Source organism: Bison bison, unplaced genomic scaffold (assembly GCF_000754665.1).
Source record: "Bison bison bison isolate TAMUID 2011002044 unplaced genomic scaffold, Bison_UMD1.0 scf7180017864035, whole genome shotgun sequence".
Taxonomy (NCBI): Eukaryota; Metazoa; Chordata; class Mammalia; order Artiodactyla; family Bovidae; genus Bison; species Bison bison.
The window spans coordinates 16,159,731-16,179,796 of NW_011494607.1; the positions used below are offsets into that span (position 1 = coordinate 16,159,731).

The following is a 20,066-nucleotide window of genomic DNA, read 5'->3' on the forward strand; positions in this document are numbered from 1 at the left end:
AGAGCTGAAACTCCAATATTTTGGCCACCTGATGCGAAGAGCTGACTCATTGGAAAAGACCCTGATGCTGGGAAAGATTAAAGGCAGGAGGAGAAGGGGACGACAGAGGATGAGATGGTTGGATGGCATCACCAACTCGATGGACATGAGTTTGAGTAAGCTCTGGGAGTTGGTGATGGACAGGGAAGACTATCATGCTGCAGTCCACAGGGTCACAAAGTCAGACACGACTGAGTGACTGAACTGAACGGAATCATTATTAATTTTATCAGAGGTTCAGTCACACATTTGGTAATGCAGGAAAAAATCTTGTTAAATAGGCAGAATACAACATAGTAACATTAATAAGGTCATAAGTAAGTATTTAAGCTAAGAACTTACAATCGGTGCACCCCAGTATCTCCCCAGGTTATCTGACCAGTTTGTTCTGCACCAGTTGTTGTCTTTAAGGGAAATGATATATCAGCATTGTATGTAAAGTTCATCGAAGATGTTTCCATGTAAGAGGGTGAGCATGACCCTTTATGGGATTGAGAAAGAAATGTTGTCTTCTAAGGAGTTACATTGTTGGCACCAGAAAAAGAAAAACTGGTCTTTATGGCTGGGCGGGTATTTCTGCCACTGGGCTGGTCTGGATAATGCATAGTGCAGGTGTACATGGCACTCTGAGTTTGGATGGACTCCGGGAGTCGGTGATGGACAGGGAGGCCTGGCGTGCTACGGTTCATGGGGTCACAAAGAATCGGACACGACTGAGCGACTGAACTGAACTGTGGGTACAGATTATTCCCTGATTATTCAGAAATAATAATGAAAGGATTAAAGAGGAGGAAAACAGCAAAAAAAAAAAAAAAGTACAGAATTATGTTTAGGAGAGAATAAGGTAGTAAAACTGTGACCCAGTTGGAAAAATTCATACTCTTATATTTTTGCCTACCCCCAACCCTATTTAGAACTGTTTGTATTAAAGGTTCAGTTCAGTTTAGTCGCTCAGACACGTCCAACTCTTTGCGACCCCATGAACCGCAGCATGCCAGGCCTCCCTGTCCATCACCAACTCCAGGAGTCCTCCCAAACACATGTCCATCGAATTGATGATGCCATCCAACCATCTCATCCTCTGTCGTCCCCTTCTCTTGTCCTCAGTCATTCCCAGCATCAGGGTCTTTTCCAATGAGTCAGCTCTTCGCATCAGGTGGCCAAAGTGTTGGCATTTCAGCTTCAATATCAGTCCTTCCACTGAACACCCAGGACTGATCTCCTTTAGAATGGACTGGTTGGATCTCCTTGCAGTCCAAGGGACTCTCAAGAGTCTTCTCCAACACCACAGTTCAAAAGCATCAATTCTTTGGTGCTCAGCTTTCTTCAAAGTCCAACTCTCACATCCATACATGACCACTGGAAAAACCATAGCCTTGACTAGACGGACCTTTGTTAGCAAAGTAATGTCTCTGCTTTTGAATATGCTATCTAGGTTGGTCATAGCTTTCCTTCCAAGGAGTAAGCGTCTTTCAATTTCATGGCTGCAGTCACCATCTGCAGTGATTTTGGAGCCCAGAAAAATAAAGCCAGCCACTGTTTCCACTGATTCCTCATCTATCTGCCATGAAGTGATGGGACCGGATGCCATGATCTTAGTTTTCTGAATGTGCAGCTTTAAGCCAACCTTTTCACTCTCCTCTTTCACTTTCATCAAGATGCTTTTTAGTTCCTCTTCACTTTCTGCCATAAGGGTGGTGTCATCTGCATATCTGAGGTTATTGATATTTCTCCCGGCAATCTTAATTCCAACTTGTGCTTCTTCCAGCCCAGCATTTCTCATGATGTACTCTGCATAGAAGTTAAATAAGCAGGGTGACAATATACAGCCTTGACGTACTCCTTTTCCTATTTGGAACCAGTCTGTTGTTCCATGTCCAGTTCTAACTGTTGCTCAAATAGCTTTAAATAGTTGGAAGGTCTTCTTTTATCCTGAATATACCTGGGTGAAAATCTGTTGGCAAGACTTACCATTTCCCAGCTTTGGATGTAATCCCATGCCTTCTCTCATTGTCTTTTCTCCTTCCTTCCCTGCTAATCAAAATCCTTGTTCTCTTCCTTCCTTCCTAACAGATTTGCAAAAGATTAACTTCTTTAAAATCTTTCTAGGAAGGTCTTCTATGCTGTAGCTCCTCACTCCTTTCTAAAATCACTAAGAATTCTATGGTTCTAGTGGAATGTGTATCATATTCTATATGGTAACACTCCTGTTTAAGAAAACTCTATGTGGATGTATTCCTATACCCATAATTAAATGACAGACTTCATAAAAATGAGGACTGGATTTCTTAGTGTACTTTTCCCAACCAAAAATGAGAGAGTGAACATTCAGTTTGTTCTATCTCAAATTATATTCACTATTACCAAGGTAAGAGCTAAGAGGATCCAGACTTCTTGAGGGCAGAGAGTTCAGCTATTACTGAGTAGATATTTCAATACACATTGACCTGGACCAAATGCCTACTCGCACTGTATCATTCTATAAAATACAAAATTATACAGTTTTGAGATATTGGGCTGACTCTTTCACCCTCCCCAGCTTCTTGACACTGCTTTTAAAAAACAGGTGGAATAAGATGTACTTTCTCTTTTAAAAGAAACTGAGAAAAATATGGTCCATTTTGTTAAGAATTTTTATGGAGCAAGACTTAATATGTAATTATAATGGAGATGGGGCAGAACCGTATCTTCCCATATTTACATTTAGATAAGTATTTATATTCATTGATATATACTTCTATATTAATATTTATAAAATATTTAGAGATTTAGATTTTATATTTAGACAACTGATCACCAAATGAGGTACAAGTATGATTGTATTTAAAGTGTGGTTTAAAATAAAAACTTGAAAATCTGCCAATTTTGTGATCCCTTTGGTTGTTTATTCATTTTATAATATACTAAAAGCCTCACAAAATGGAAGTAGCCTGGGAGTTTCTAAGTTCTGAGAGGCTATGCTTCATGATGCTATCATACACATCTGCTGCTGTTGCTGCTAAGTCACGTCAGTCGTGTCGGACTCTGTACGACCCCATAGACGGCAGCCCACCAGGCTCCTCTGTGCATGGGACTTTCCAGGCAAGAGTACTGGAGTGGGGTGCCAGTGCCTTCTCCATTATACACATCTAAGACTAAATAAATACATGACTAATGAAAATGGCATTTTCCATACGAAGTGATGAAAGTTAAAAGTATATATTTTATTTCACTATTAAGAGATAAAACACTTGATCACTGTAAACATGAACAAAATTTGAGTTTTAAAATCTTTCAAGGGGCTCACATTTATTTCCTCCTGTTTCCAAGCCCTCAGCAATCCTTTTAGTGTGTGTTGTATTTGTGTAAAAGGGACATTTCTATGGAATTAAGCAAATAGGGGATTCAATATTCTTCGCAGATAATTTTGGCATGTTCCATTGGGAACTTCTAGTCTGAATTTTCGTCCTTCCTTAGAAAAGACACACATGTTCCAAATCCTGTCTTTTCTCTGTTACTGAAGGTCTACTATATACAGACTTAATGACAGTGTACATTTAGCAAGAAACTCAGCTGAAAATGTTACCATTAAAATAAAAGAAGGCAAACTATGTGGGAATGCAATGTAAATATAGTAAATAAAAACTAGCACTAAAAATTCTGTAAAAAAGCATCACAATAGTGGATTTTCTCATTTTGCTAAAATTGAAAAAAAAAAACAAATTTCTGAGATGGAGAATTAGAAAGTATCTATAGTTCATAATATATTTATTTTCCAAGAAAATCAGTGGTACTGCTTTTGGTGAAAACAAAAAACTCGTGTTTAATCCTAATTAATTGCCAACATCTGTTGGATCATAGAAAAAGCAAGAAAATTCCAGAGAAACATCTACTTCTGCTTCATTGGCTATGCTAAAGCCTTTGTGTGGATCACAACAAACTGCAGAAAATTCTTAAGAGATAGGAATAACAGAGCACCTTACCTGTCTCCTGAGAAACCTATAAGCAGGTCAAGCAGCAACAGTTAGAATCAGACATGGAACAACAGAGTGGAACACTTTCACTTTTCATGTCAAGGCTGTATATTGTCACCCTGATTATTTAACTTATATGCAGAGGACATCATGAGAAACACTGGGCCGGATGAATCACTAAGCTAGAATCAAGATTGCTGGGAGAAATATCAATAACCTCAGATACACAGATGACACCACCTTAAGGCAGAAAACAAAGAAGAGTTAAAAGAGCCTCTTGATGAAGGTGAAAGAGAAGAGCGAAAAAACTGGCTTAAAACTCAACATTCAGAAAACTAAGATCATGGCATCCAGTCCCACCACTTCATGGCAAATAGATGGGGAAACAATGGAAACAGTGTCAGACTTTATTTTCTTGGACTCCAATATCACTGTGGACAGTGACTGCAGCCACGAAATCAAAAGACGCTTGCTCTTTGGAAAAAAGCAATGACAAACCTAGACAGTGTATTAAAAAGCAGAGACATAATAATTTGCCGACAAAGGTCTGTATAGTCAAAGCTATGGTTTCTCCAGTAGTCATGTATGGATGTGAGAGCTGGACAATAAAAAAAAAAGGACTGAGTGACGAAGAATTGATGCCTTTGAACTGTGGTGCTGGAGAAGACTCTTGAAAGTCCCTTGGACAGCAAGGTGATCAAACTAGTCAATCCTAAAGGAAATCAACCCTGAATATTCATTGGAAGGACTGATGTTGAAACTGAAGCTCCAATTCTTTGGCCACCTGATGTGAAGATCTAACTCACTGGAAAAGACCCTGATGCTGGGAAGATTGAATGCAGGAGGAGGAGGAGATGACAGAGGATGAAATGGTCGGATGGCATCACTGACTCAATGGACATGAATTTGAGCAACTCTGGGAGATGGTGAAGGACAGGGAAGTCTGGCGTGCTGCAGTTTATAGGGTTGCAAAAAGTCAGACATGACTGAACAACTGAATAAAAACCTTTTGAAATCCATGGATTTTGTTAAATGGTTTTCCTAAATTTACAAAATAACTATAATTCTTCTCTTAACCTTGGCTTTATATTTTTCATTTTATAAAATGCTGCTGCTATTTTTCCTTCTGTGTACATGTTAGTTTAGCCCTAAAACTTTAAGAAGCCTATAGCTCTTTTCTACCACTGATGGTTTTGACTGCATGTCCACATATTGCTCAATGGCAGGTACAACAGTGTAGTTGGGGAGGGTGAAGCCACAGGTAAGAAGGATGTCTCAAGGGACCTTAGAACTAACTAATGTGCAGAAGTCAAACCTGCATCTCTTAAGTCTCCTGCACTGGCAGGCAGGTTCTTTACCACTAGCACCACATAGGAAGCCCAAAGATTTGGGAAATAAAAGGATGGCATAGAAAATGACAATGTACTTGATTAGTAATTTCTATTTCAGTTAGAAAAAAAAAGACTTATTTCCATGGAACTCCACCTCCAGATCTCTACAACAAGCTAGTAAGTGATGACAGTTAGTGAAAGCTCTATCAACAGTTCATATTTATATCCTTGAGGTGAAACCACCCTATTTCAACAAATATCACTTTCTCATTGAATTCCACATTAGTGAATGATGAATACAAGATGTTTTTTCACACTCCGGCTGCTGGCTTGATGCATTTTGCTAGCAAAATACACAGGAACTGCCAAGATGGGAGAGTAGCCTTTCCTAAATCCCTCCAAGTGTCACCATGACTACAGCATATTTCCTAAACTGGTGGGTGTTCATATAAGAAGATATAAATCCATTCAAGTGCTTGACTCATGCTGTATTGGGGCTTTATAATTTGTCAAAAATTTTGCCTTTATGTATGTGAATTATTTTTCTATTCATAGGATTAAGGCAAAATGACAACTCCTCAATTTTATTGCCAATACTGCATGGCATCACTTCTTGGGAAGAAATATGTACTAAAGGATGACAATCCATACTGTGTTTCTTGTTATGATCGTATCTTTTCTAACTATTGTGAGGAGTGCAAAGAACCAATTGAATCAGGTTCCAAGGTAGGTTTAATTCACAGAATTATTGCATATGATCAGCAGAAATATGTGTTGTGATTCCTATTTTTCTTTAATAATCTAAGGCTCTGCTACTAGATATAAGGATTTTCAAAGCTATCATCAATCAAGTTGATGTTCAAGGCACTATGCTCAGCACTATGAAACAGAACACATGCTTTAATCCTTACAGTGATCTTGGAAGACAGTTTAGGATGCTAAAGATTAAAGAAGTTATTTGACCAAAGTTACACAGCTAAAGTGTTTTTTCTAGAATGACAAGAGTATAAATGACTAACTGCATAAACAATTGGAAGTATAAAGATTGAAAAACCTTTATTTCCTAACTTTGAATCAGTTTCATATTCATTAAAGACATTGTGCCCTGACACCTCTCATGCATATAGCCCGTTCCTACCAGAACGCATATTGTTGTCTATTTTCTCTTTTTTTTAATCTTTGCTTTAGGTAAGTAGTGTTGAGATTTTGTTTACTTAAATCTTAAACAGTAATAGGATGTTATCATCTAAAAATAAAAATCATCTCAGGAAATTGGAAGAAATAGGAGAGTCCCCTTATTTTCCATCTATCTTTTGTGACCAACCAAGGAAGCAGGCTCTAGCTCCTAATTGTGGCAGAGTCTCCTCTCTCCAGGTAATAGTATCAATAACATCATGCCCTCAAGCTAACAGCAAAACCTACTAGCACCAGAGCCCCAGAGTGTTTAGTATTGTCTTACAAAATGGCCTGTTTGATCATAAACACATTTAATTAACTTTTACTCTCTGTCTCGAAGGATCTTTGTTACAAAGGCCGTCACTGGCATGAAGGATGCTTTAATTGCACCAAATGCAATCACTCTTTGGTAGAAAAGCCTTTTGCTGCCAAGGATGAGCGCCTGCTGTGCTCGGAGTGCTATTCTAATGAGTGCTCTTCCAAGTGCTTTCACTGCAAGAAGACCATCATGCCTGGTAAGATCTCAAGGCCTTTTGGTCTATAACTGAAGCTACAATGCTTTAAATTAAACCCAAGCACAGGAAGAGTGTAGTGCATTAGTACCCCCATTCTCCTTCCATGGTTTCACTTTTCGTGGTTGTAGTTACCCAAGGTCAAAAATGTTCAGCCTGAAAATATTAACTGGAAAATACCAGCAATAAGAGTTCCTTAAGTTTTCCATTGTGTACTGTTCTGAGTAGTGTGATGAAACGTCCTTGCACCTGTTCCATGACATGAATCATCTCTTTGTCCAGAGCATCCTGCCCAGTAGTCACTTAATGACCACCTCAGTTACCAGATCAGACTGTTGCTGTATCACAGTGCTTGTGTTCAAGGAACCTTTATTTTAGTTAATAATGGCCACAAAGTGCAATAGTAGTGATGCTGGCAATCAGGTATGCCGGAAAAAAGCCATAAAGTTCTTCCTTTAAATGAAAAGACAGTTCTTAATTTAATAAGGAAATAAATCACATGCTGAGGTTACTAAGATCTAATGTAAGAAAAAATTCCCCATCCATGAAATCATGAAGAAGGAAAAAGAAATTTATGCTAGTTTTGCTGTCATGCCTCAAACTGCAAGTTACGGCCACAGTGCATGGTAAGTACTTAGATAAGATGGAAAAGGCATTCAATTCGTACAGCAAGATATTTTCAGAAAGAGAGACCACATTCACATAATGTTTATTCCAGTATATTGTTATAATTGTTCTATTTTATTGTTATTAATCTCTTGCAATACCTAATTTATAAACTTAAACATAGGTCTGTATGTACAGGGGAAAAAACATGGTATACACACACACACACACACACACACACAAGGTTTGGTGTTTTCTGCAGTGTCACACATCCACTGGGGATCTTGGGATGTATCCTTCACAGATAAAGGGGACTATTACACAAAATCCTGCTTTTCAGATAGACATATTTCTTACTATCTCTTTATCTCATTTAGTGTACTTTAGAAATGAAAAGATTATACTTTGTTTCCAATGGGCCAAGTGTACTGTCTTTTATATACTGTCATAAACATAATTCATAGGAACATTTTGAACCAGAAACTGAACCAGGGAATAAAATCTACACCAATAAATAATGCTAAAACTGCATTAAACACCCTGTCCTAGGCAGAACCAATAGCATCAAAAAGCACAGCCCATCATAGGAGAATGGAATCAAGCATCATTTTGTATCTCAACAAACACTGGTCTGAGGGTCAGTCATCTTTCTTTTCTCTCAGGGAAAGCAAGGATCCATGTAACCTGTTACACCTTTAGGCAAGTAATAATCCTCTTCACTGATCCTCTTCTCAATACCTATGGACAGCAGCATAAGAACAATTCTCTCTCATTTTCTTATTATAGATTCAAAGTTTTTCTAGGAGACTGTAACTGCACAACATCAATCTCAGGAGTCTGTGCCCTGGGCATTCCTAATATCCTTGTAATTCTTATTATGGCCCAATTTATCTAAACCATGTGCAGCCTTTCAGAGTCTACTTTTATAGTCCTTTCACATCATAAAATTATGAAACAGCACAAGAATTTCCAGTGAAAGAGTGATTCACCATCATTGTGGCTGAACTCTATTGACCTCTTTTTTCAGATAAATGTTTTGGAAACCAAACACTATTTTTTTTCTAAGTGGCTGATTAGTTTATCACCTTAACATATAGTTTAAGTGATGTGATGTATTACTGCTTAAAAGAAAACAATGAAACTTGATTTGTACTAATAGACTCTTACTTTTGGGGTCCAGGTTCCCGCAAAATGGAATTTAAGGGTAACTACTGGCATGAAACCTGCTTTGTGTGTGAGCACTGCCGACAGCCAATAGGAACTAAACCTTTGATTTCCAAAGAGAGTGGCAATTACTGTGTGCCATGTTTTGAGAAGGAGTTTGCTAACTACTGCAGCTTTTGTAAGAAGGTAAATATCTATAAAGCATGAAGCTTATGAAATCTTCCAAACCATTGCTTTTTAGCAACATTATATATTTGCTGATACTATCATATTATAGCCATCTTTGCACACTCACGTTAGTACTGAATTCCATCAAGTTCAAAAGCACTACCTGTCACAGTGAGGAAGCTCATCTATTTTTATCACCATAAAATGCCACCCAGAACATGAATTTAATGTTTCAAAAGCTCAAGTGATTTGATATTCCAGTTCCATTCACTGATGTTCATGCAAGATTTCATGTATTCTGGTGAAGGACCCACATCTCTCTTTGAATACAAATATTTCTTAGAAAATTTTTGATCCATATAATTTCAGAGGGAGATGGATTTGTCTCACAGAGTGACTAAGGGAACCAATTTAAACAGGATATCTCACTCCTCACTTTATATCCAAGCAATGTAAATGTCTTCTTGGCTTGAAGCTTTCATATTTCTAGCAGTAGACAGATAAGAGAATGATACTCAAGAGTGACAAGATCATTAGGGAAACTCATTCATTAGACAGAAAGAAGGCTAAGCACTGCAAGTGGTTTCCTTCGCCTCCAGTTGCAAAGCTTCATGTAGGGCCTTTTAACTTGGATACCCATTCAAACTTTTCCAATAGGAAAAAAAGTCACATTTTTCAAGTAAACTTGGTACAATTCTTTTTTTATCCTCTAAGCTTTTATATGAAAAAGTCACTCATCTCTATCACCTTGATAACATATCTGTAATCCATTAATATATATTGATGTTCTCAAAGAAATCCTTGACCTGTGAGGTATCATAAGTTTCAAATACCCCTGTAAGTTGTGGTCAGAAAGGCTGAATCATGGTAACATGTACTAATTCAGTACAGTGGTTTCTAAACACTTTTGATCTACAGGCTACTCTGCTGCTGCTGCTGCTAAGTCACTCCAGTCATATCCAACTCTCACAACCCCATAGATGGCAGCCCACCAAGCTCCACCATCCCTGGGATTCTCCAGGCAAGAACACTGGAGAATGGAACACTGGAACAATGGGTTGCCATTTCCTTCTCCAATGCATGAAAGTGAAAAGTGAAAGTGAAGTCGCTCAGTCGTGTCCGACTCTTAGCGACCCCGTGGAGCCTACCAGGCTCCTCCATCCATGGGATTTGCCAGGCAAGAGTACTGGAGTGGGGTGCCATTGCCTTCTCTGACAGGCTACTCTAGCAGATCTCTTAAGACTATTTGCATATTTGCATCCAGACAGCTAGCATGTCATTATCTACAAATTAACACACACAGTGAATTTCTACATATATTTAAAATACTGATACTGCATTTGAGGAGGCATCGATAAACTCCTAAGTTACAATTATTAAATTACACGATAGTTCAGTTCAGTTGCTGTCCGACCCTTTGCGACTCCATGAAATGCAGCACACCAGGCTTCCCTGTCCATCACCAACTCCTGGAGCTTGCTCAAACTCATGTCCATTGAATCGGTGATGCCATCCAACCATCTCATCCTCTGTCTTCCCCTTCTCCTGCCCTCAATCTTTCAGGGTCTTTTCCAATGAGCCAGTTCATATCAGGTGGCCCAAGTATCAGAGTTTCAGCTTCAGCATCAGTCCTTCCAATGAATATTCAGGACTGATTTCCTTTAGGATTGTGATGGCTGAAAATTACAACTGAAAGTAACATGACATAAAACCATCTCAACCATGGAGACTTCCATTACTCTATCAGAAATACTGACTTAGAAAATGACTTTACAAGAAACAGTTAGACTCTATGACCCTGAGACAGATGAAGATGAAGCTCTGCAAAAGTCAATGAAATGCATTTAGAAAGAGATGATGGAAATAAAACGGACAGATTGACCTGACTGTTTTGAGGGACAACTAAATTGGCCATTTTTAGGCTGTGTTTCTTAAGGACTCACACTAAAATGAGACTTGTGGGAGTCATTTTAAAATCATTTGTTGGGCACACGATGTAAAGTTTCCTTCAATGCTATTCAAGATTCAAATATCTTCTCTAGTGTATCATAGCTGAGCACTGTCTGGGGCCAAAGCCCTGATGTTTCCCAGGTTAGAGGAGCCTGCCCTATATTTAGGACATGATTTTAAGTCCCCAGAAATTTATGAAATGTTTGTATTGGGTAGTAGACAGATCACAACATGCCAGATTATTTTCTATTTAATTTTTTAAAACCACAAGTCCTTTAAGGAAAACTGGATATAAATGTTTCTAATCAAGATGATCCAAGCTGAAGAAAAACAATTTGTTTCAACCCAAGCCAAAGACCAAATATAAAACAAAAGAAAATAAGCAAAAACTACTTGACAACCAGCCCACAGAATTTTTTTCATAGATTTTATTTTCTGAAACTAAAATGTATTTTCTACCAGAAAGGAAGTAACCTCAAACAGTCCTTTGAATTCAAACTCCACAAGTTTCACATGTTCTAAAATTGATCAGCTGTCATCCACTGAGTGCAAAATCATTGTTGACTCCACTTTGCCAGAGAAGAAACATGTTCTAAATCCTGGGATCAATCAGTATCAAAAACCAGGCTTGGATATTAGACTTCATCTTAGCCTGTCTGCCTCTTCAAAAGGAATATAATCACAAACAAGCTATTTTTAATGTTCCAGAGTTTCATCTCCGTAATGAAACAATCTTTAGTGTATACATCAAGTTTCATTTTGCTGTGAATACAGTTTTCAAGTTTTGAATCTTTTAAGCCTTGCCTGCTAATCATTTGACCAAACAAATCAAAAGAATCCTGAATTCTGCTGTGCCTGTTGTAAGGCATTTGAAGTCAGTAGGGGGTATTTTAAATTGCTTTAGTTCACACATACCATTATGTTTCCCATTTACTTATTTAGAACAGTATATATTTTTTCTCATTTACAAAAAAATAACTTTATATCAAAATTATTAAGGTATTCATTGGAAAAATTTTAAATATCTTTAGGATAATCTTTTCAAAAGCCTACAGCATAGACAGTTTAATTTGTCACAATAGAACGGCTTAGAATAGACTTTTTCTATATCTAGTTAATTTGCATACAAAGACTACAGGCGCCATCTCAGATATCACATTGCTTCAGTCATTAGAAGACATTTCTATGAATGCTTGCCAGGTTCCCCAGCCACCCCCAAGAGCTCAGTAGCCATGGATTTGAAAGATGCTAGGACTTAAAAATTGCTACACAAGTAAAGTTGTCTAATATTTTTCCATCTGATTTTTAAATAGAGATATCTCAGTCTTTTAAAAGGTAGAATCCATGGATTAAACTGGGTTAGAAAATATTTTATGGAGGAGTAACAAGCATCTCTGCAAAACCCTAACACATCACACATTACGGTTCAATGTACAGCACTTATGACTGAATCCTAGCGCTGAAAACACGCAGTTGCCCACAGTCATTCTGTTTGTGCTAGGACATACTAGAATCGCTTTCAAACATTCTTCCTTTGGTGTTTCTTCATTCATTCAACAAAGATTTCTCAGTGGCTTATCAGTGCAAAGCAATCTCGTCTCAGTACTATGTTCGTGGTTAGGCACACAGATTGTGGAATCAGGCTGCAGGTTTGAATTCTCACTCTCTGTGTCCCTAGCAAGAGATGTAACTGCTCTAACTCTCTGGAGTGGTTCATCTCTAAAGAGGGAAGATACTGTCAGGATATTGAGAATGTTAAGAACAGGTTAAGCACAGGACTAAAGATTGAAAAAACACCTTAGAAATATTAGTCATTATCAGCAGATGATGCGTGCCATGCCAAGTTCCTTCAGTCACGTCCAGCTCTTTCAACCCCATGCACTGTAGCCCACTAGGCTCCTCTGTCCATGCGAATTCTCCAGGCAAGAATACTGGAGTGGGTTACCATTTCTTCCTCCAGGGGATCTTTCCAACCCAGGGACTGAACCTGAATCTCCTGGAGCTCCTACACTGGCACATGGGTTCTTTACCACTAGCACCACCCGGGAATGGTGCTGAGCAAATCCTTTCAGGGTTGCTCCTGCTGAATAAAGCATTCAGGAAAAAATAGCTTTTTTTTAGGATTCTTAGAAGTTATATGTGAACATAAGAACATAGCATAGAAAGTATCTTAAGTCTAATGGCAGATCTTTGAAGATCAACAAGAAAGAGAAAGATGAGCAAAGAAATCAAGGGCTTATATCTTTTCATCTTCCTGAGCTCATCATGACCCTGCTTCTTTCCTATACCACTGTAGGAGAAAAATTAGGATAATTCTCGTCAGTTCTATTTGATCGAGATAGCCTTTTGTTTTACTTTGGTTCAAAAAAATCACAGGAAAAAGACATCCTGACGCAAGGTGATAGGGTAGCTCGAAGAACCACTTGTGGACAAAGCAGAGAATCACAAAAGACATTCCATGGCCATCGCCTTTTTTGTGATCACTTCTCAGGTCATAACTTCAGGTGGGATAACGTTTCGTGACCAGCCATGGCATAAGGAGTGTTTTCTGTGCAGCGGCTGTAGGAAAGAGCTCTGTGAGGAAGAGTTTATGTCCAGAGATGACTATCCATTCTGTCTGGACTGCTACAACCATCTTTATGCCAAAAAGTGTGCCGCCTGCACCAAGCCTATTACTGGTAAGTTTAATATAGCCCTAGCATGAAAAAGTACGGTTCTAAAAACGCTATACAGTTAATTTAGGAAATGTCATTTTAAAAAGGATGATTTTTCCCTTATGTCTCCTTTTGAAACAAACATGAGTACTTATATATAAATATGAATATTACACAGAACCCTCAAGGTAAGTATAGAGTATAATTAAGGCAGCTAGGCTCTGTAGAGGGTCATTAATACTAAACTTCATGGTACTGACTCAAAGTAAAGCAATAGTTCAAGAAAGAAGGAGAGTAAGATGAACACAGAAGACCTTCACAAGGAGGCCTGAGTTTTGTGTGTGTGTGTGTGTGTTAGTTGCTTAGTTGTGTCCGACTCTTTGCAACCCCATAGACTGTAGCCCACCAGGCCCTTCCATCCATGGGATTCTCCTGGCAAGAACACTGAAATGGGTTGCCATTTCCTTCTCCAGAAGGAACTACAGAAAGAAAGAAAGGGAAGTTACTCAGACTCTTTGCGACCCCATGGACTGTAGCCTACCAGGCTCCCCCATCCATGGAATCTCCCAGGCAGGAGTATTGGAGTGGGTTGCCACATCCTTCTCCATGCCTGAGTTGAGGTAGAACTTTAAGAAACTGAGTGGGAGAAAGGGATACTTATAAATCAAAATGCTGCTCAATTCTAAACAAGCGTAAAGGAGCCTTAAAATAGAAAAAATTTTAATTAAATGCAAGTACCGTGCAAAAATCAGAAGTTATAATAATTATGATAGCGTAGGTGAGGAATTAATTAAACCTCAATTTAAGATGATTCTAACAAATGTATTATTCTCTTTTCATTCTGTTCACTTACAGAATTATCTAATTATGAATAGATAAAACAAGATAGCATTCTGTTGAACAAAATATGTGTGATATGATTTGAAAATAACATAAATGGTAAATCTATCTGTGCTAAATGAGTTTTCAAGGTAAAAACCACATTGTATTTTCCCCAGAGTTACTTCTAAAATGCTAATCCTGTCATAAGAGAACTGACACTCTCACCCCTGAGAGACCCAATAGCTCTTTTTTTCTCTCCTTTTTAAAAATTTATTTTCAATTGAAGGATAATTGCTTTACAGTATTGTGTTGGTTTCTGCTAAACATCAACATGAATCAGACATAGGAATACCTATGTCCCCTCCCTCCTGAAGCTCCCTCCCACCTCCACCCCCATCCCATCCCTCTAGGTTGTTTTACAGCCCTGATCTGAGTTCCCTGAGTCATGCAGCAAATTCCCATTGGCCATCTATTTTGTATATGGTAATGTATATTTCCATGTCACTCTCTTCATAGGTCCCTTGTCTCCCTCCTTCCCCGGCTCCTGAATCCATATGTCTGTTCTCTGTGTCTGTGCCTTCGTTGCTGCCCTGAAAATAATTTCATCAGTACCATCTTTCTAGATTCCATATACATGCATTAATATATGATATTTGTTTCTTTCTGACTTACTTCACTCTGTATAACAGGCTCTAGGTTCATCCACCTCATTAGAACCGACTCAAATAAGTTCGCTTTTATGGCTGAGTAATATTCCATTTCAATAGCTATTCTTTTAGGTATGGTCACCAAATAACATGGCAGAACTGTATTTCTGTTCTCCATCCCTAGTACTCTTAGATCATATTTCACTTCTGGTTCAGTTTATGTAACATAGGATTATTACAGATTATTTTATACCTTTTCTCCTCCTCTATCTTCAGATATATCACAAGTAAAATTGAATATTTATTTATCTTCAAGTAAAGAGTTTTGCTGCAAGCCCAGCTTGAAAGGTTTCACTTTTTTGCAAGGGAGGAAGTTTCCTAGATAAACAGAGCATGGTCTTGTTTCTCCATACAAGGCACCATATTTTTTAGAATCTCACACTGGCCCATGGGCTACATCTGGCCAGCAAGCATGTTTTGTTTGGCCTGCATAAGCTTGGAAACTAATGTAAAATCCATCTCTTCAGCCAAAAAGTAAATGAAGAGCCTGCCCGAGGTAAGCATACAGCCCTCACACTCCTGGTCAGGTCACTGTCACGGGGAGCTGAGTTACTGGCCCACTGTGTAGGGCATGCCCCCTTTGTTCCTCCCACAATCATTCAGCTATGTCACCTCTGCAGCCCTTTCAGGGACATACACTGGCGATTTTAGACCATAGGGCTCCAAGGCTTGGGCTGTTAATAACTCTCCTCTCCGGCTTTTGCATATCTGGCAACTCTTGCAGCCAAGGGAATAAGCCACCCTCTCTACTGGTTCTAGTTAGAAATGAAACTTCCAAAAATGTAACAGTAACTGGAGCTCAAAAAACTTAGTAGAATATGCAATCACAGCTTGATGGACTCAGACAATTTATTCTGCACTTTTCTTGAATTGGCCAGAAAAGAGGGGGGCGGGGGGGTGGGTGGAGGTGGATTTCCATGAAGAAATGAGAAATTTTAACAACTTAAAAATGTTTGAAAACTTCCAGGGACTCAAATGGCTAGTATGGATCTTAAAGAGCCTATACAAGCTTTGAACTTGATGAGTTTCCATTCTGATCCATCACCGCAAATGCATGTGTCTAAGTGATTTTTCTGATGGACTGCTGCAGGTCAATTACTGAACCCAGCTTTTTAAAATCAGACAGAAAAACCACATTTTCCACATGAAACATAGGGATGATCAGGAACCAAAGATGTGTCCCAAAAGTAATCCAAATGCAGGATATATATTTAGAATAATCAGTCTGTTGATCATTATCTTAATCTTCTTTTGGCTCTGTGATTGAGACACACCAGAAACTAAATGCCTGCAAAAACTTCCAACTCACTTTAGTATGTTTTGATCTGATTTTTAAATATATATGGGCTTCCCAGGTAACTCAAACGGTAAACAACCTGCCTGCGATGTGAGACACCTGGGGTCGAGCCCTGGGTCAGGAAGATCCCCTTCAGAAGGGCATGGCAACCCACTCCAGTATTCCCATCTAGAGAATCTCAAGGACAGAGGAGTCTGGCAGGCTAGAGTCCATAGGGTCATAGAGTCAGACATGAACTGAGCAACTAACACTTTTAAGTATATATATATACATTCTCTGTAGTTGTGCTTCTTTAAAGTTGAGCTATTTGAACTAATGTACCACAGGGAACTATACTGTTAATACCAAACATTTATCTTCTGAAAGTTGTACATTCAGGCAAACGATATGTCATCCCCAGAAACTATGTTAGAATTGTTTTTAAAACATCATTTTAAATTAGCTAGATCTATAAGGAACAACGGAGAAGGCAATGGCACCCCACTCCAGTACTCTTGCCTAGAAAATCCCATGGATGGAGGAGCCTGGTAGGCTGCAATCCATGGGGTCGCTACGAGTTGGACACAACTGAGTGACTTCACTTTCACTTTTCACTTTCATGCATTGGAGAAGGAAATGGCAACCCACTCCAGTGTTCTTGCCTGGAGAATCCCAGGGACGGGGAGCCTGGTGGGCTGCCGTCTATGGGGTCGCACAGAGTCCAACACAACTGAAGTGACTTAGCAGCAGCATAAGGAACAAACTCAAGATGTAACTATAAGTTTTTTCTCCTCCTCTAAGATAGGATTTGCCTTTCTAAGGAGATAAATGAAGCCGCTTGACCTAGTGGGAAGAGCACTAATCTAGGGAGTAAAAGACCATGGCCTTGTCTCTGCCCCTTATTACTGTGTGACTATAGGTATGCAACTCACCTCCAAGGTCCTCATTTGTCTTCTTTGCAAAATGAGGAATTAAATAAGATCACATCTTTGCTGTTTTCTATTTCTGTTTATTTTCAGTAAAGTGAGTTTCAAACGTTGACTTCTTCAGACAGGAATGCTAATATTTCTGGTTATGTTCTTTAAGAAAGAAAATTCAGACTTAATTTGGTGAAGTTGGAAGCACAGACTCTGAAACAGATGGCCTAGGATTGAATTCCAGACCTGCCACTTAGCAGCCGGGTGATTTGGCCAAGAGGCTAACCTCTCTGTTTGACAATTACTATCTGCAAAGTTGGGTTGATGGTAATAACTACCCCATGGAGTGAGGTGTGAGCTGTATGAAGTAAAGGGCTTGGAATAGTGACTGGTTCATGTTTAAGAGCTCAACAAAGGCCAGCTTTTAGTTTACTGAATTTTAGGAATAAATGAAGCCAGATAAAACAGGTGTCAGAGTCCTGTTTCCTGGTTGACTTTCTTATTGAAAATGACCCTTATGATCTGAAGGAGTAAACACATCCAAAATCAAAACAGTTTATAACCATCTCACATGTTAAGTCAAGACTTTCTTATATCCCTGCTACCAGATGTTTCCTTTTTATTCTTCTTTGTAAAATTCTAGAAGAATTATTTTTACATTTGCCACCTGTACAAAGCTTAATAACAAAATCAAGAAAATTTCATATGCATCAAAATGCTAGATGTGTAATAATTAAATTCATGAACAGAAGTGGTTTATGTATATATGGAACATTATTCTTGCAATCAGCTTATTAATGTCTTGAATAACATTTAAGGGGATTAATTGGTACATTATTGATCTACTCTCATTAGAAGGTAGTGATGGCACCATAAATAAGCTATAAATTTAATCAAGAAAAGTACAAGAATTTGATGTAAATGTATCCCTGAACTAGTAAATTATATGTGAAGGCATCAAAAAACATTTCCAGGAAGGAAACAAAAGCTCATTATCATATCTAAGGAGAATTTACCTGAAATAAAATATTTATTCACCTTTTTTGATTTACCATCCCAAATGAAATATTTGGAAATTATATGTGCATCAGCACATGAACTATTTTAGCCTCACTAAAATAGTGTGATAAGCAAACCACAAGAATTTCATATCACTAAGATCACTTGGAGAAAAGCTGGCAAGTGAGGATTCAAGTCTAGGGCATCCCAACCCTTACCAGACCTTAGACTTTTCTCCTTTTTAACAACTCCTCAAAATCAGTTCCTTGAACTGTACCCTGGATTCATATTTGGAGTATAGAGACAGAGTCTCATCAAAGACTCAAATTCTCATACCTTTCTTATTAATAGAAACCCATGGCTCAAGTAAGGCCCAAGTTGAAATGGGGGAGCTGATTTCATTGGGTAACATGGCTTCAGTGGCCACAGGAATCAGATTCACACATCTTTGCTGCAAGCCTACATTGTAGTCAACTCTGGGCAAGGTAACAGGGTTATCATATGAGGCTAGCTAAGGACAGTTTGGATGGAATTCTCTATTGGAGCCTTTTGGAAATTGTGTCTCAAGCCACAGTATGACTGTGGGACTTTATCTTGAATAAAATTAAACATGGGAAAAGAGAGAAAAGAACTAAAAGTCATTAAAATATCAGATACCAGGCTGGGAAGTATTCATTTATTTTACCTTAACTTTGCTTCAAAGTAAACAGGGTCACGAGGAAGGAAAAAATATTCTTACTTAGATAAGCAAGTAACTAAGTAAGTAACTTACTTAGATAAGATGTGGAACTTTGAAGTTCTGACTTCAAAACTTATTCCTTCTTCTCATTGCACTACCCTGAATTTCCTTATGTCTTGTGAAAATTGCTCAGCCATGAACAACTTTGCGACCCCCTGGACTAATACAGTCAATGGAATTCTCCAGACCAGAATACTGGAGTGGGTAGCCTTTCCCTTCTCCAGGGGATCTTCCCAACCCAGGGATCGAACCCAGGCCTCCTGCATTACAGGCAGATTCTGATCCACAAGGGAAGCCTTATGTCTTAGGCAATTGGGAACTGTCTCCAAAAATATGTGCTTTGTATACCCAAGTTCAACATTCTTATGCAGATTATGGGACAAAATTGACTGGGTATCTGGCTGGATCTCAAAGGAAGAACCTGTGGGTGTCATTCCTGAATAGATACAGGCCATTGCAGGTGGCATCATTTCTTGGTTACTTTCTTGATGCAGTCTTACTCACTGTTTTATCTCCAGCTCCCAGAAGTGTACCTGATAGAATGCTCCATCTTTTTGTTGAAAGAATAGATTACTCTTTTTCTCCAATTGCTTTACAGGTCTCAGAGGTGCCAAGTTTATCTGCTTTCAAGACCGCCAGTGGCACAGTGAATGCTTTAACTGTGGGAAGTGCTCGGTCTCCTTGGTGGGGGAAGGCTTCCTGACTCACAACAAGGAAATCTTCTGCCGCAAATGTGGCTCTGGGGTGGACACAGACGTCTAGAAGGAGACAGTCCCTCCCCACCGGAAATCCACCTTGCTTTTGTTCTCACTAAATCCAAAACTCAACTGACATTGCACTTGACTTAATTTTTAGGAAAAATTCATGTAGAGTTTATAGCACAAGTGTTTTTGCACACCTTTTAATTGAACTATAAGGGCTCAGAAAAAGCACAGTCTAACAGAAATGAATACACTCTAAATCACAAAGACACCTTTTCTTGCAAAATACTGCACTCTGCTGTTAGAAAATATGGGAAAATATTTCTTTATTGTAATCTAATGTATAACCTAT

General features: G+C 38.6%; 1 protein-coding gene across 1 annotated transcript in view; it reads left to right on the top strand.

Annotated features, from left to right (window-relative positions):
• FHL5 (four and a half LIM domains 5) overlaps positions 1 to 19,836 on the top strand; it is a 52,693-nt gene extending 32,857 nt beyond the window's left edge. The window contains exons 3-7 of the mRNA XM_010834728.1: positions 5,879 to 6,049; positions 6,840 to 7,014; positions 8,798 to 8,967; positions 13,391 to 13,577; positions 19,612 to 19,836. Of these exons, the coding sequence (XP_010833030.1) occupies positions 5,891 to 6,049; positions 6,840 to 7,014; positions 8,798 to 8,967; positions 13,391 to 13,577; positions 19,612 to 19,775 (855 nt within the window). The 5' untranslated portion in view covers positions 5,879 to 5,890 and the 3' untranslated portion in view covers positions 19,776 to 19,836. The remainder of the gene's footprint in view (positions 1 to 5,878; positions 6,050 to 6,839; positions 7,015 to 8,797; positions 8,968 to 13,390; positions 13,578 to 19,611) is intronic.
• The last annotated feature ends 230 nt before the right edge of the window (positions 19,837 to 20,066 follow it).